This window comes from Solenopsis invicta, chromosome 2, assembly GCF_016802725.1.
Source record: "Solenopsis invicta isolate M01_SB chromosome 2, UNIL_Sinv_3.0, whole genome shotgun sequence".
Taxonomy (NCBI): Eukaryota; Metazoa; Arthropoda; class Insecta; order Hymenoptera; family Formicidae; genus Solenopsis; species Solenopsis invicta.
Window position 1 is genome coordinate 11,457,787 of NC_052665.1, and position 16,904 is coordinate 11,474,690.

General features: G+C 38.2%; 3 protein-coding genes and 1 long non-coding RNA gene across 11 annotated transcripts; 3 read left to right on the forward strand and 1 right to left on the reverse strand.

Annotated features, from left to right (window-relative positions):
* The first annotated feature begins 764 nt into the window (after window positions 1-764).
* LOC105196808 (KAT8 regulatory NSL complex subunit 2) lies at window positions 765-4,376 on the forward strand. 3 transcript variants are annotated; one of them, XM_039445864.1, is made up of 10 exons: window positions 765-927; window positions 1,025-1,117; window positions 1,313-1,572; window positions 1,652-1,833; window positions 2,112-2,280; window positions 2,826-3,004; window positions 3,070-3,206; window positions 3,281-3,400; window positions 3,490-3,630; window positions 3,700-4,376. In XM_039445864.1, exons 3-10 carry the CDS (start codon window positions 1,322-1,324, stop codon window positions 3,949-3,951), a joined length of 1,431 nt encoding a protein of 476 aa, XP_039301798.1. In that variant the 5' UTR covers window positions 765-927; window positions 1,025-1,117; window positions 1,313-1,321; the 3' UTR covers window positions 3,952-4,376. The 3 variants fall into 3 exon arrangements, with proteins under 3 accessions (XP_039301798.1, XP_011161233.1, XP_039301799.1); XM_011162931.3 differs by having other exon boundaries at window positions 766-927; window positions 2,841-3,004; XM_039445865.1 differs by having other exon boundaries at window positions 772-927; window positions 1,007-1,117.
* On the reverse strand, window positions 4,319-12,248 carry LOC105196807 (zinc transporter foi). 6 transcript variants are annotated; one of them, XM_039445860.1, is made up of 12 exons: window positions 11,925-12,134; window positions 10,750-10,904; window positions 8,519-9,228; window positions 8,379-8,440; window positions 8,038-8,275; window positions 7,753-7,922; window positions 7,456-7,668; window positions 7,261-7,390; window positions 6,826-7,098; window positions 6,555-6,731; window positions 6,281-6,468; window positions 6,059-6,205 (listed from the first exon to the last, which is right to left on the reverse strand). In XM_039445860.1, the coding sequence occupies exons 2-12, from the start codon at window positions 10,821-10,823 to the stop codon at window positions 6,059-6,061; spliced, it is 2,382 nt and encodes a 793-aa protein (XP_039301794.1). In that variant the 5' UTR covers window positions 10,824-10,904; window positions 11,925-12,134. The 6 variants fall into 6 exon arrangements, with proteins under 6 accessions (XP_025991417.2, XP_039301794.1, XP_039301795.1 ...); XM_039445861.1 differs by lacking the exon at window positions 11,925-12,134 and adding an exon at window positions 11,287-11,914; XM_026135632.2 differs by lacking the exon at window positions 11,925-12,134 and having other exon boundaries at window positions 4,319-6,205; window positions 10,750-11,913.
* LOC120356940 lies at window positions 6,077-6,659 on the forward strand. Its single transcript, XR_005574144.1, has 2 exons — window positions 6,077-6,219; window positions 6,316-6,659. It is a non-coding gene; the product is annotated as an uncharacterized LOC120356940 (long non-coding RNA).
* Window positions 12,249-12,321: 73 nt separating the features above from the next.
* On the forward strand, window positions 12,322-16,861 carry LOC105196806 (signal recognition particle subunit SRP68). The gene is made up of 4 exons (XM_011162925.3): window positions 12,322-12,501; window positions 13,670-14,061; window positions 14,319-14,656; window positions 15,353-16,861. The coding sequence occupies exons 2-4, from the start codon at window positions 13,971-13,973 to the stop codon at window positions 16,643-16,645; spliced, it is 1,722 nt and encodes a 573-aa protein (XP_011161227.1). The 5' UTR covers window positions 12,322-12,501; window positions 13,670-13,970; the 3' UTR covers window positions 16,646-16,861.
* The last annotated feature ends 43 nt before the right edge of the window (window positions 16,862-16,904 follow it).

Consider the following 16,904-nt stretch of genomic DNA (forward strand, 5'->3'; position numbering starts at 1 on the left):
TCTGTGCTGTCCCATGGTAGTTGAAATTTCGAAAAACAAAAGTAAAAAAGTAATGGGAAGAAGAATCAACTTATTAAAATATTTTAAAGGCTATTACCTGTAGCCTTGTGTCTATGATACTAAAAATCTGTCCGAGATCTTGGACAGAGAGAGAATTGACCAATCGCATTTGAATAATTCAGCCAATTGATTAATGCGTTGTAGATAAAAAGAACAGACATTAACCCGGAGTCGGGTCAAGTCAGCAAATCGAATACGCTATAGCATTGAGTGACCAATCAGGATGAAGAAATCTTAAAAAACTTTAAGACTTCTTCATCCTGATTGGTCTCAAAGTTAAAGTTGGTTTATAATAACCATTACCGTAAGAAATTTACCAATCATAGGTCGACTATTCTTCTATAAATCGACCATGATTGGTCAATTTCTTATGGTTACGGCTATTATAAACCACCTTTTACTCTACCTGACGAGTAGAATTTTGGAACGCACCCTCTTGTATTGCCACTCCAGACTAGAGTCCCTAGAAGTAGAGAGTCTGGACATTTGCCCCTAAAATGTCGGTGATGAATATGCCAGTGTATGTATGTGAGCTTTATGTGTGTGTATGTTTATCATTGTGTGCACTTGAACGTATTGTATACTGTTATCGCATTGGCTAAAGAGGATTAAACAGGGATCCGTATTGGTGCTGCCATTTTAGGTGCACAGTCACGTGCATCCAATCACGTGGAATCCACAAATGTCCAGACTCTCTACTTCTAGGGACTCTACTCCAGACCACTCCAGACTCTTATCTTATAAGGTCTATGGATTTTACATTGTTTTACATACATACATTTTCTCTTGAATCCAGATTGGTTACCAAAAATTAGAAGAAGAAGAATACAATTTCTTTCGAACTGTGTGCAACAAATCGAACACGCTGTAAGTTTATGTTATATGTTTACGATTAATGTTTTTTTTTTATCCTAACCTCTCTGCATTTTTTGGATACTGAAAAAAGGTTTGTTTTTGAACATAGTGGAAGCAAACTTCTCTCATTATCAGGACTATCGTCGTCCTACGTCATTCAGTGAGCGCACGATATCATTCAAAAATTATCTCTTGCTACGTAGTAAGTTCTTTTGCTTTTATCTATTGTCCAGGATTAATTAAAGATAAAGAAGGTGGGAGCAGCCCTTCTCTTAGTATAATATAAAAGTATCACAAAGTGTATAAATTATAATTAGTATAATTGATATGCTGATTAAGTTTGACTGTATAATCTGTAGAAATATCCTGTATGAAGATAAGTTTATCTTTTTATTAGGAGTAAGGCATGTTTCGGATACCAAAACCTACAATGCCTACATCCACCGCAACAACAATTACAAAACGTCCCAAGCAGGCTCAAAGTTGCCTCTATGCATCCTATGAATGCATGCAATCCTGTTTGGAAGGATATTCGTATTGTGCTAAACATATCCTTGAAGATCCCAATGCACCTTATAAACCATGTGCTTTTGTGTACAATACTAATGGGAGAAAGTGTCACAACCCTGCTCTAAAATTGGACAGAAGAGATGTCTCGTAAATATATTTTCTTATATTTGATAAAATTATAAAAGCTTTTTTTATAGACAATTTAACAGCCATGCAATTATTACAGATACTGTAGCGAACACTCTAGAAAAGCACAAATTGCTCGGATTAAATCGACGTCGCGACGGTCACTGCCGGAAACACCCGAGATGCTGCTACTTAATTTAAGTCATTACATCAAGCCTGCTGATTCTAGTACAGAAGCTACAGAAGAAGAAAAAGGAAAAGTCAAAGCTTTAGATCCTTTTAGTGAGCATAATCAATTTTTAATTTAACTTTGTTGTACAACACTTAATTTCCTGTATTTCTATATGTATTATTTGATTGGAGATTACTTTGATTTTTTAATTAAGTATTACTATTTTGTGAATATTCAATTTAAGATTAAAAATAGAATGAAATTCAGAATTTGGTAAATTTGTGTATCTACATCTTATTGTCTACATTTTATTAATATGCAAATTATCATATAATTTGCATATTAATAAAAATTATTGCCAATGAAAGCATCAAATTATTGTTTTCAGCCGAAGTTGATGCTTACAGAGTAAATGCAAGTGGAAGTGACATCTTAGATTATGCCAGTTCATCAGAGAGTGATGTTGAACCTACAGTTGTCACTGATACTTTGAGAGGAGTTTATCTTGATGATAGCGACAATGAGAGTTTACACAGTCCCCAAGAGGATCCTTTGAAGTAAGTGTGCTCCATAACTCCATTGTGTGTGCATTAATTGTTTTGTAAAAGTTGTCCTACTATTTTAGAATATCTGCTAGCATGCTTTAGCTTGTGCAATTTTTTATTTAAATAAAAAAATGTTGCTTGTTTTTCGTACATCTAATATCAGAGTTTAGCACAAGCTGTAAATTGTGATGGTTACTATAAGCTTAAATGTTTCTTAAACAAATACAAAAATGGTAACAAAAATGTACAACCTGTAGAGATAAACTCTGATATTGATGTAATTTTTAATAATCCCTTTTCCTTTTTTGGACTGTCAAAAATCACACAAACTGTTAACATAATATACATTTTATATAATAGAATATTTTGCACTTAAAATTTTAATTTTTATTATTTTGTGATTTGCAGCATGTCATTTATTAAAGTTCAAACTTTTGTACGATAATTAACTTCTCAAGAAAGCATGTACATTTTAATATAATTTTGTTCTAGTTTGTCGTAGTTGTTGTAGTTGCTTTGTGCAAAGATAAGATACTACTTACTCCCCAAATTATTAGTATCAATTTTTTAAGGCATGCTGGTGTCTTTACCGCAGAAGAGGTAATTTATATTGCGAGGGAAAAACTGATCAGACTCCAATCTCTTTATATCGATCAATTTAGAAGACTTCAGTATGTATTAAAGGAAAAAAGACGAAAATATTTGCTTGCTCTGAAGAAGGAAAAGGAAACATTATGTAAGTGTATTTTGAATGTCATAATTTTGTTATTTTCCAATAAATGTGTTATATGCGATATGTAGGTAGCATACACAATCAAAAAAAGGAGACTGCGAAAGAGAAGAAGCTTTACGAAAAATTGAAAGCTTTAAATCGCTATCACAGACGGAGCGGTGTTGAAGCAATACTTTATAGAAAATCACTAGAACGTCGCGCACAAGTAATATCACGAATATCATTATTAGTATTTAAATGATGTATATCGCTTGCATTACAAAAAAAATTGTGCTTCAGGTAACAGAGCCTCTTCAGAAGCCACCCAATGTATCGAAATGTGTATTCACCGAAGGTGGCGTGAAATGTGGCGAGAGAACACTTCCGTCGGCTAAGCATTGTCGTAAACACATTTTGAAGGTACACACCTATGTTACTTTCTATATAAGAGAAATATATTATTAAAAGATATCTTGAGTTTTTATTTCATCGACTGCTGATGTTCGCAGGATCAACATCAAGTATTATTTAAAGCATGCGGAGCTGTGCGAGCGGACATCGAGTGTCATGAGCCTGTGCCAGTAATCTTTGATTCCAACTGTGTGTTTCACATGAACTTGCCATCACCGTGCAAACTAGAGCCCACGAAGGTACGATAGTACTCTTCAATAACTATCTGAAACCGGTTATGAATGTTCTGTAACTTGTATTCTCTGCAGTTCGAGGAGGAGAAACCCATAAAGCAAGAAATATTGATGACCGACAATCAATCGATGGAGATCGACGTGGTGGGCGAGACGCAAGAAATCGATCCCGATGACGATATGGCAGGACTAATGAGGGAAATGAACGATTCCGCTAATTTAAAACCTTCGTTTGCGAACGAGAGCTTAAACAGTGAGACCAGCACGGACACAGCATTCAGTTTGTCGGCACAGATGAGCGATCGAGATGATTTCGTTACTGTATGACCAAATATTCTTACATGATTTTTTTTAAAGTGGAATTATCTGTGCCGTTATGTTGTCATTGCGGCTTATTAAAAAAAACTTCACGATACACTCTGCTCTCAGGTATTCTCATCAAAATAACAATTTTCTAACTTGATTACTGAATGTGATCTGATCACGTAGACGCACACATGTAGTAATTTTACCTACATGTGTAATGAAATTGTTTAAACTGATTGTTAATATATTTGTATATAATCGGAGAAACAAATAGATATAAATGACTGTATAATTGCAAGATTTTGTTATATAATTACTTTATTATTTTGTAAATTTAATGCTTCTTTTGTGTAAAAATGTGTAAATTTCAGGGAATGTAGGAAACAACTGTTTTTATAATTTTACTATTAATATTTATTTAAATTAAAAAGAAACTTTCTATTCTCTATTGGTGGGTTTTCTTAATCATTTTTGCCTCGCGAGATGTTTTTCTTATTGTTGTGAATATTCGGGTATCCATGTGTTTAAGATACTAATTGAACATCTTATTATTTCGGATATTATCTGGGTACTTAGTAAAATGCCATATTTGGCATACCAATTAACAAAATTATTCAGTTTTTATAAATAAAAAAACATTATTTTATCCATACCTCAGTAACGCAGCTCAAATCTCAGTTCTGTATAAACAAAATTGATATATAAGAACGTAAACGCTCTTTATACTTTTAATATATTTTCTATAAAAATAACCAAAATCGCACGTGTTATTGGTTATTAATACTAGTTATGTATAGTAACAAGAGGAACTTATAGATACATATAAAACGTATGGATGGAATTAAATTTTCGACAGAATAACAATAATTGTTGAAAAGTCAATATATCATAGTAATGTACAATCTCTTGCATAGCTGCAATTTCTCGTTACATTTAAATACATTCCAACATGCACACGTAATGATCATGAAATAAAAGCAACATGAAAAAAAAATTAAAATTCTTAGTATTTCAATGTAGTGTATATAAAATCCTAAAGTTATTACTATCATTATCGTTATTGTTATAATTATTATCGTTAATATTTGATGAAAATAAACATCCGTGTGTAAACATAAATACAAGTTTCAAATACCATTATATATAACACTTCTCTCAAGTCATGTTGATTTATCAAACAAAAAGTTTTTGAGACTGTTTTGCAACACACTTTTCCATCTTGTAAAAAAAAGTCTTAAAAAAAACTCAATATAATAGATCTATTTAAATTGCAAAAACATTACAATATTACAAAGAGTTGTGCAACATACTTGTGTATCTATAATGAAATATACATTGATTTGTAAGTAACTTGTTATACAAAATTATCACAAATTTGCTGCAAACTAATACTTAAATACTCTTGTATCATTATTTCAACCAATTACTAACTGAAAATATTGAATTAAACGCCATCATCATATACAAATCCTTCATTCGTAAAAAACTGTACATAATATTCTATCAATATCGTACGTTTAATAGTAATGAATGTGAATTAATAACTGACATCGCTGACATACGATTATTGACTTTGTAAAAGAAAAAAATAGTTTCAAGATCGTTCAGTCTCTTGATGATTATTTATATAGATATTAGAAAATTCAAAATGTATCTTGTGATGAATAAATTTTGTTCATTTGATAAGAGTATATCTAAACTGTAATCTTGGAAAAGGCAGGAAATATCTTTAATATAATTGATTGGGAAATAATTAACACAGTTTATAGTTCGATTGACAATTCGATTATTGGTACTCTGTCTAATAGAAATCCTATTCTTTCGGAATTCAATGCTTTCGTTCCTCTAAAGTACTTTTACCGGCAATCCTAGTTTGGACATTGTCGCTTTATCTAAATTGTGATCTAATTTGTATAGCCTTTCCATTACGTCCTTTCTTTCCAAATACACGAAATAATTGCTTCGGGGGAAAGAGATAGAGAGAGAAAAAGAGAGAGAGCCACTTGTTCCTTTCACTGCAATAAGAGCTAAAGAACTGCTAAGGGACGAGATTAAATTAGAAAGATAGAAACGTAATAGGAAGAGATTTCCATCGTAACATCGATACAAGAGCAAGTTATTCGTAAATCTAGTTGTCGAAAATATGTTTAAGATCGTGCTCGTAGGCGGCGATAAGTAACATAATCCCGAGGCCTGTCGATAAACCTAAAGTCTGCCAAATGCACTGCAGTCGCGAACCACTTTCCGCGGAATGACTCGATGTCAATTCTGGTACCTGAAAAAAAAGAGGTAATTAGCATTTCATAAGTTTTTCGAATTACAATTTCTCATGGAACGGGAATATACCTACCATGTCTACTAATGCTATATATATAAATATTCCAGCGGCAACTGCAAATACCCAGCTGGTTGCATCGGTAGTGCTTCCCAACAATATTCCACCAATCATACCTAATAGACAGAGCACTGAAGATAATAAATTGTAAAAAACAGCCTGTTTGGTACTCATGCCCGCTTTTAACAACACTGCAAAGTCACCTGCACAAGAACATTAATATTACTACATTACTAATTATACATATATATATTTATAGATATATTATCATGGAACAAGGAGACAATACCGAGTTCGTGAGGCAACTCATGACAGAGGACAGCGATAGCCGTGGAGAATCCACCTGCGATGTTTGCCGAAAAAGCTGCACCGATAGCCATACCATCCGTAAAATTATGCAGACCATCTCCCATTACGACCATCCAAGCTACGTTGGACATTGATTCGGGAGCCGAGTGTACATGGCCTAGAATCAAAACGTTCATGCTGTTAGATTAAGCATGCACATTGCGTAAGATTAAGTATCTATATAATCTTATTATAAAATCTTTAAAACGCACCATGGGAATGACTATGACCATGATGTTTGGTTTCGTGCTCACGTAGGATGACGGTATAGCTTTCCGATTCGTTTAACGACACGTCGCCATCGGTATTTTTCTTAGCATTTTCGACTGGATCATCCATTCTCCAATCATCCTTTGGTTTCTTCTCTATATCTCCATTGTCTCCGTTGGTCATGATTTTAACGGAATTACAATTTGATGTCAATGGTTTCTCCTCCTCTATGATAGGCGGTCTCTCGTGATGATTCATTCGGCGATGATGATTATCTATACATATATATTTCTACATTATTTTCACTTTTCAATACGCTGTTAAGTTGGACATATCGACACGATAAGCTACTCTGTTTTGATCATAATGAAACATGATGACCCAGGCAAGCTCAAAATTTAATTTGCATTACATTGATACAAAAAAACATCTGTTACCTTGAGTTTCGCTGGCAATCTCGCCGTAACAATACGGGTACGAAGAGTATTTGTGTTTACACAGCTTTTCACCAACGACATTGCTGTTTGGCCCATCGTTCTCCCTCATCACTCTTACGCGCGTAGGTAGCTACAATTTCATATTGTCGCGTTTTATGTAATAAGCTTTACAACAAAGCTTTCTTTTTCATTTACCTTTTTTCTATGCTGGTAATGCTTCCGCCATTCGGATATCACATTCAACGCTTTCTCAGTGAAAAAGAACAGCACGAAGCCCATCATAGCGACCAATCCTTTCCACATATTCATGGTATGTAGATTTACATGATCAATTAATAACGCATTGCTCTCGTGATGATGCTCGTGTTCTTGATCGTCGTGTTCATGACTGTGAAGCGGCATCATCGCCTAAAAACGCGAGAAAGATTATTATAACATTAAAATATTCTGCTATGAACATATAACATCTTGATGAAATAAAAAAAAACTTGCGTGTGGTAATAGATGGATAAAGGCATCACCGGTTAAAGTACCTACGGCCAGCGCAACTAGAAACTGTAGCACATGATGGTAATAATTCTTTCCCATGACCGGAATTACTGCTACACCGAGCAGCCCGCTAAGACTAATTACGAAAATACTAACTGATGAATATACCCAGACTGGAACAAGCAAAAGTGATAATTTTTGTATTGCCTTTCTTCAACTAAGACTAATGTATATCTCAAAGATAATAGTGAGCATTGTGTTTTGTTTGTTTACGTCCATACATAATACCTTTTATAGTATTGCGCGTCGAGTCCTCCGCTGTATAAAATTTATCAACCGGCATGACAGGCTTATAATTCTCGGGTACCCGTATACAGCCGTTTCTTTCTGAACTCGATTCGGCAGCTAATTGGTACACAAGAACCGGACATACGCGTTCGAAGAGCCAACTGGGCAATGTCGTTGCATTAGAAGCGTAGTGCGTATCTTGGGCGACAGTACTTAGCAACTCTTGACTGTTTAAGCACTGAAATAAAAGTATTGACGCGCATTATGGACAGTACAGCTACTTCAAAGCAAAATTATGTGCTCGAGAATTATTCCATTCTGATAAACTATTTATATCTTACCCTTTCCCTGTTATTCTTACTATCTGTGTCATGTAGGCCTTTATTTGGAAAACTCTTACTATCTGTAACGTACAAAGTTAGTTTTCTCGATAAGTCCGTTGTGTATCGGGTTGTTACACAATTGCCATTTTTATACATACTTCTATCAGTGCTACCGCTATCCACTTGTGATGCATCAGTCAACAATCTTAGTAGACCTAGCTTTCGGACAAGTTTCTCGAAACCCTCCATAGTTATACTCGTTCCATCACCATAGGCCTCGAAGATCTTTTGCATGAAGTACATCTCGTTCACATCTCTTTTTAATCTAGATCTATTAACAGTACGCAAATCTTTGCTAGATCGTGCAGACTTCTGCTCGACACCTGGCACTAACTCCGTTTGAGCAAGACGCTCCAAAAGCTCCGCCTCCCTCGAATTTACAGACACATTCTCGCTCGTAATTGACGGTTGCGTGACCTGCAGGCTCCCACCGCCCTTGAAGTTTCGCATCATCCCCTTCTTAGTATAAGTATCATGCGATGCAGTTGATATCGCATTGGCGGTTACTGAGATACTGTTATTATTGTTATCAATGCGTCGCATACTATGAGATCTCACAGCGTCGTGCTTATTGCTAGTGAAGTTATTCGGGTTGTATCTTTGCTGATTCCTCAAGTACGGATCTTTAAACCTTATCGGCGACCAAACTGGTTGTCCTTGCGTGTCTGAGCCCGAATGATTTTTAATACTTGTCGAACTGTCCGATGTCGTCGCCGACAAGTTCGTGTGCGCCGAGCAGGGTACATGTGCGGCGCACAGTACACACACCACGCATACAGTAACGATATGATGCGACATGATGAGCCTCCTGAAAGCAGAGCATACACTCATCAGAATGTATACCGCGAACATTTTCGCTACGGATCCTATGTAGGTACTGAAGATTGTAACGCGCGCGTATCGACTGCGTGAACCTGCTGGGGTTCTATATTATATTTATAATACTAATCGTACAACGTAGCGCAGGAAGCAATTATCTGCTGAAGTTCCATGATAATGTCAAGTATAACCAGATAGTGTGACTCGTGTGATCAAATAATAATAGTGATAACGGCCTTTTAATATTTCTATTTCCTCCTCAGTAGAATATCTCCTGATGTTTTTGTCGTTAAGCGTCTCCATTCTATTTTTCCCGTAATTACCGGCAAGTTATTATAACAGTAACAAGTATGATTAATTATTGCAAGATTGTTATAATTAATGCGAAAGAGCTTTGAGTTACTTTGCGCCGCATGACTCGTCTACTTACATGACAATTCTACTTATAAGTCGTAATAGCTTCATCGCGATCTAGATATCTGCGCCAGCGAATAGTAGCGTTTCGCAAACGTCGAAAGTGTAACAAAGCGTGGCTTAAACGACAACATTTATAAGAGCACTCAAAACTAATTTATTTAGAAAAATTGTTTAACCTTCGCTGTCGTTACGTCTCGGTGACTCGCATTAACTATCCATACGATAAAAGTAAATTATTACAAGGCTGACAGCGAGAAAAATGCGTAGAATACGTGCAAGAACAGCGTGCAAAGACAAAAAAAAAATTGTTTCTAAATAGTTTTTTTTTTAATCGTGCCAGGGGAACGAGCAGCGAACGTGCGAGCACAGCTCGCTCGCTACTCGTCAAACAACAGATATCTGTCCAACGCCACATTTATTGATACAAGTAATCTGCAGCTAAGTCTGGACATAGGCCCATCCAGCTTCGCGACATCTTATGCAATGTGTGTGTGTGTGTGTGTTGTCTGACTCATTCTTTTGTCACATATGCGTGTGCATGTATATATATTTATAATCTATATTAAAAGCGCGCTCCTCGCCGTGCGCGCATCACAATAAAGCTACGCGACTGAATCTAGCTAAATATAAAGTAACGATTAACTTCTCCATGAGATGACGAGCTGTTCGGCATTTAAAGAGCGCGAAGAGATTAAAAATAAAGCTGATACGCGTTCGCCCGCGCGCGCGCGCGCGCGCACATGTGGAGTGTGCCACGTAGGATCCAGACGTGGCGTTTCTCGTCTCTACGTGTCTCTACTGTAAAAGGACCGACGCGCGGATTGTTCCGTCAGAAATCCGAAAACAGCTCGGTCTGCCGCTAGTCAAGCGCGTGTCGTCCTACGCACGAGTATCTCGCTTTACGTTTTTGCTCTCGGTTTATCCAACGTGACAAACGGGTCACGATTTATTTGCCACGATTGTTCTCGCGCGCCTGTATCAACAGCATTATCTTGGGATTCTCGATTAAGAGATGGCTCGCTCACGAGAAGCTCCGCGATCAAATCCATCGCGATGATTAGTCGATCGGCTTGTTTACGCCTGTCGTTTTCACCTCGCGTGTACTCTGGCCTTATCTCGAGTATTCTCGGTAGGAGGCGGCTCGAAGACTTTCCGGAGAGTCCACATAAAAATGCATGTAGCTCGGTTTACTTATGCGATTCCTTCTCGCGTGTACTCCGACTTTATCTTGAGATTTCTCGGAACCACCTGAAAACGCGAGAGATTTCTAAGAGTCAACAGTTCGTTATACGGACGAGATGCACGAGGCTTGCTTCAAATCGCGTTATTTCAACGAAGGAATAAATTAGATTCTTATTAATGACAAATGATAAGGCGTTGATAAGGCGCAGCGGAAAGTAAACCGATCCTCCGGTATGTGCGCTCGTTCATTCATATCTCGGCGAGTGATTCGACACCGGCACGCGGTGTTCGATCGTGTCTGCTTTCCTCCTTCGATCGTCGTGATGCTATGGCGTATTAAGCGTCGACATCCGCGCGGCTGGTGCATCATTGTCGACGTCGTCGTCGTCAAGCCTCGAGCACGTAGCGTTCGATTGCGACACGAGGCCACCTTGTATGTACTACATACGATCGGTAAACAATGAAGCTAGACGCGAATCGATGCGAGATCTCGATCGAAATGCCGCGCCGGGCGCAGTTCCTTTTTGCCGCGCGTGACACTTTTTTTTTTTTTAAGGCAAGGAGAGGAAAAAAGGGAGTGCGAAGGATTTTCTCGCGTCGACGAGGGGGGAGGAACCTTCGCGAACGCGGAAAAGTACGGCTGGCGCCGAAATAGAGTTGCGGCGCAGCCTCCATCAAAAACTGTATTTTTAGCTGTCAAAAAATCGAAGAGGTGGGAAACGGAGCCAGGGAGAAGGGGACGGATGGGGGATCACGGGGACCCTCGTCGCCGTCCTCCTTCGCCTGCCTCTCTTCTCCGCACGCCTCTTCTACCGTCCCTTCCTCGGTTGTCGTTCGGCGCCGAGGCGCCGAGTGACAGAATTTAGAATTTAGGTTAGGAAGGCCAGGGCTTTCAACTCGCGCGTGCGGCGGGGTCGCCGGGGACACCTTGTGTCGTCGCTCGATCGAGGCTGCCAGCCCGGCGACTCCGCCGTCGACATCAACGACAACGACGTCGACGACGACGCATATCGCGAACGGCAACACGGTGTCGTGAATCGACCATCGGGACGACGCGTTTTCCTTCCCTCTTTCTCTCTTTCTCACCCGGCTTGCGTGGGACACGGAGGTGTCGCGTGGAGAGCCGTGCGTGACCGGTGCGTGTGGCCTGTGGCGTGGCCTTCCCTTTCTTTCCCGCTTCCTTCCCTTCTCTCGCTTCGTCTCGACTCGTCCCGTCTCGTCTCTTCTCGTCTCTTCTCTTCTCTTCTCTTCTCGCGCGACCGATCGCTGTTCCTTCGTACCCTCCTTCTCTCTTTCTCTCTCTCTCTCCCGTCTCTGTCTATGCTCAGCGATGAACTGCGCCGCGCGCGCCCGCGAGCAACAAGTACGGTACGCTCTGAACGTAGCGCAGGAAGATCGCGGCGTGGCGCGAACGATGGACTTAGGTAGACTGGCGACCCGCCGCCCGCCGATCGGCCAATGGCGCGCGTTTTGCGCAACGGCGATGGTCCTCTGTCGCACGCACAAATTACACGCGTGTGTATATACGTATGTATGTATGACGTCGAACGTGAGGAGGATAAGAAACAAGAGAATCCGTCGGGACCGTCGTCATATGACTCGTAAACACGTGCGTTTCTTTTTATTCTGATTACATTTTAATGGATTATATATTGATTCTATGGTACGTATAATTAGAATATTATATTATACGATTACATTTCAAACAGCACACAATATTTATAAAAGAGTTATCATAAATATCACATTACAATATTTATAAAATACATATAAAATATTTATTTTTTTTTACTTATCATGAATATTGGATGTTACCGTGTAGAAAGAAATCAGTCAGATATACATTTTGTGATCCTACTGATGTACGGTACTATGTATTTTTTTTTGTATCACATTTTTTTGCAAATTTTTTCTCTACGCTAAATTATAGAAGCTAGATAAATTCTAGGATAAATTTTTGCAACCAAGCAACAAGATGACGTTAAATGACGTCTTAATAATTAAATTGTTAAAGATATCACTGAAACATCATTTAACGTCATATTCGCTGGGGATTAAAATTGTAATGATAAATATAATTGACCACACAGTATACTATAAACCTGCGAATGCAAAATTTTTATATTTCAATATGAGAGTGTGTGTGTGTGTGCGTGTGTGTGTGTGTGTGTGTGTGTGTGTGTGTGTGTGTGTGTGTGTGCGTGCGTGTGTGCGTGTGTGCGTGTATATATAAGTGAATACAATACGAATTATATACTCCAGTCTATTTGCCACAGTTTTAATCATTACAGAGAAAAAAGATCCACTGCTTTTTTAATATAAACTTTCCATAATCTCGTTTATTTATAATTATCATAAAAATCTGCGTCACCCAAAGGTGACGAAGATTTATTATTAAAGTGCAATACAAATTTTTTCGGAATTTCGACGATTCGGCTTTTCCCTCTAACTTTCCAATGTTTATACAATAAATTGATAATTTTTCCATCTTCTCTTTCTCTTTCCTTTCCTTCCCTTCCCTTCCCTCTCTCTTTCTTAATCGAGCGTGAAATCGAGATTCAGTATCGACAATTGCGTAGTCTCGACAGAGTTTAATTTGATTTTCGGCGAAACCTCGCGGGCCAATGAGATCACGTGACGGCGGCGAAGCGACAAACGTCACGCTGTAGCATACCAATCATCCTTCGCAATTAATCGCAATCAATAGCAAATATACGTTTCGACGTTCAGAGTTGACCCGCCCCCTTCCCCTTCGACAGAATAGCCAGTGGAATTATTTTCCCATTGGCTATTTTGTCACTTTCATATACGTAAATTATTCGCATGTTAAGAATAGGGCCCCTGGATGCAGCCTGATGAACCCAATGTGACCCAACGCACCCAATAAATAGAATGGAGGGTCTTCGGTCTTCGACAGCGAAACTGCATAAAATGGCACCTCAAAAAACAAACTTATTTTAGCATTTTTGTATTAAATCATCATGAATAGGGTACTTTGCATCACTCCTGTGCAGCTCATACCAAGAGAGTAAAAGAACCTTCAATAGGTCACGTGACACGTTTAGCAAGTCTTTCAGAGGTTCTCTAGTGAAAACCACAAGGAAGAAATAGAGTACGTGCAGGTTGAAAAGAATGCTAGTCGAAGAAAAAGTGGATCTTTCGAAGGAGAATCAAACACAGAATGGGGTGACTACGAAAGAGTCGAAAACGTATTCCTTGGAAAGTATCCTTTTGTGAAATTGTTCTCGGGTCTTTGACAGAACTGTCAATACCATATGTTCTTCCATAACCTTTCACTATCACGTCAAAAATTAAATTATTATATACATTTATTAAATATTTGTTAAACTTATTAATCATCAATTAATATAATGAAAATTTTCATTTGATGGACTTATAGTATGATCTTGTAATTCGTATTTATTAATTTACTGTAATTTCGATCTTTGCTGTCTCTATAAATTCCTAACAAATATGTAGTTCTGAAGATAATTAAGGAAGCGCAACAGCAGCATGGGTTGAGACATGGTGATTATCAACGATATCGCGGTTATTGTTCGAGGAGGCTTAGAAGATTGAGGAAGGTGTTGAAGGTGCCACAAGGTGACAGACGTCATTTTAAGAGGAAGGACATCACTGCGACTATGGTCAGTGAGGATAAATTTCTGCAGGTACCTCTGATAATGGCCGAGCGCGCCTGGAGCTATGCAATGCAGCTGCGTCAGGAATCTAACACAGAACCAAGGAAAAAGTTTCATCTGATATCGAGACTCAAAAAGGCAGCTGCGTACTCCTTACAGCTGCAAGATTTGATAGAGGTACATTTTTAGGGGTAGCTTTTAAAAGGAGTTTTCTATGATATTGCTTCTAATTTATGTTTCATAATCTGTTTCTCAATTAGTAAAACAGGAGATAGAATATCCATTAGGTCAAATTTCATAAAAGTCACTTTCACAATCTCTATTTCTTGATTCCGAAATGTTAAGTATTTTATAATATTAAAAACAGTCACAGAATCAAGGTGATACATATTAAAACATTAATATATACATCAGCAGTTGATTTCTAAGTGACTAACAATTATTATGTATAGGTGTAAACTTTTCATTTTATTTTATTAAATTATATTATTGTTTAAGTCTCAGTGCTTGAAACTTTTTATATTTTATGAAAAGTTAGGTATAAAATCGTTAAAAGTCTGAAAATTTTAATGTAGTTGAAGCACATATTTTATTTTGTTCTTTTTTCTGTGAGATTCTTTTTTTCTTTCTTTAGTTCCAAAGTTAACAAAATTTAAAAAAATATATATTTAAAGCTCTGTTTCTCTTTTGTAAAATATAGCCTTAAAATATAAAATAAAAACTTTTCTACACAATTTTTTCCCAAAGATATTTGTTTTTTTATGAAATGTGAGAAAATCTTAAATACTGAAACTTTTGAACAGTAGTATAGTCCTATATACGAGTAATTGTTAAGATTACATAGCATTTTATTGTTTTATATTTTCTTTGTAGAATATAAATTGCGATGCACGTACGAAACTGGAGGCTCAAGCGTACGTAGCCTGGATAAACGGTTCCTTGCAATTTGAACTGCAACTGTGGAAACAGGCCATGGAGAACTTAAAGAAGGCACAGGTGGTATATGGTAATTTAGCATCCGCGTTACCAGAGTTGGAACAGGTCGTGTACAAGGCACGCGTTGAAGAATTAGCGCCTAGTCTGAGATACTGCGCCTATAATATCGGAGACACTAGCGCTATGGACGATCTCATGCAAATGCGTGGACAATTGAGTGGCGAATTGATGGCCAGCTTAGACTCTTTGATAGCTCAGACACGGGAGAAACAAGCTAACGTCGAGGAAGTAACGTGGCGTGGGAAATCTTGCGGTACGGTGCCGCCGCGAGCAGCTGGTTTAATCATCGCGGACTCCAGATTGAACCAGGCTCTGGAAAGAGCCGCCACCAATCAGGCGAAGATTGATCTGCTAGAGGCGCATTTGATAGACTGCAAGGATGCTCTGTTGGCAGTGCGTGACCATTTTAAGACCGATCTGAAGAGTAAGGAGAATGACAAGTGGTCACCGCCGCAGCATCTGATCAATTATCTGCAATATATTCGACTGTCTCGCACATTGGAGCGCAATCTAATGTTGGTGAAGGTAGCGGATGAATCGGAGAAAGCCAAGGCACAGGACATAGTGCGCTTGTACGAAGCAGCGTTGCATAATCTCGTCGAGATTTCTCAATTGCAAGATGACGCGGAATTTTTGGAGGAGCAAGAGGCGAAGACAAAATGTTACAGGGCCTTCAGGTGTTTCTACATGGCTCAGAGCCTCACCAATTTGCATCGGTGGCGTGAGGCTATGGCCTTGTATCAAAGGTCACTACAGCATGTCAAAGACGCAGTTAAATATGACAAAATTCTTCCAACTGCGTTGAAAGAAGCCTTGCGCAATTTAGAAACTTCCGTGGAAGTTGCACAGTATGCCGCTCACGCTCATAGCGTTCTGGAAGATGATCAGGAAGAAGAGAATGGAACAAGTAAATTTACAAAGAACAAGAAACCATTGTACGAACGTTTACACGAATACAGAGAGGATCCGGCGCTTCTTACGAAGCAACCAAACGTTTATAAACTGCCGCCGCCTATGCGTAGTATTCCCTGCAAACCTTTGTTCTTTGATTTAGCTTTCAACATGGTTGAGTTTCCCGATTTGTCACACAAAATGGGCGATCAGGCTAAGAGAGGACAAGCTGGTCTTACTGGCTTCGTTAAGGGTCTTTGGGGCTGGGGAAACAAATAAATATTATATATACCATAAAAATTTGACATGCAAAAGAATTTTAGATACGTTGTACAGACTAAATATTACGATGTATTGTATACTAATTCTACTGTGTCTGTACAGTAACCATATTGGTCCAAACGGCATTTAATTCTAATACAAATTGAATCTGTTTTGAATAAATATTATCGAGGGAAAAATAAAATGGAATACTTAACGTATACTTGTTATAGAGATCTGTTGTCTATTTCGTGCCCTTCCGCCTTCTTCCTTACGA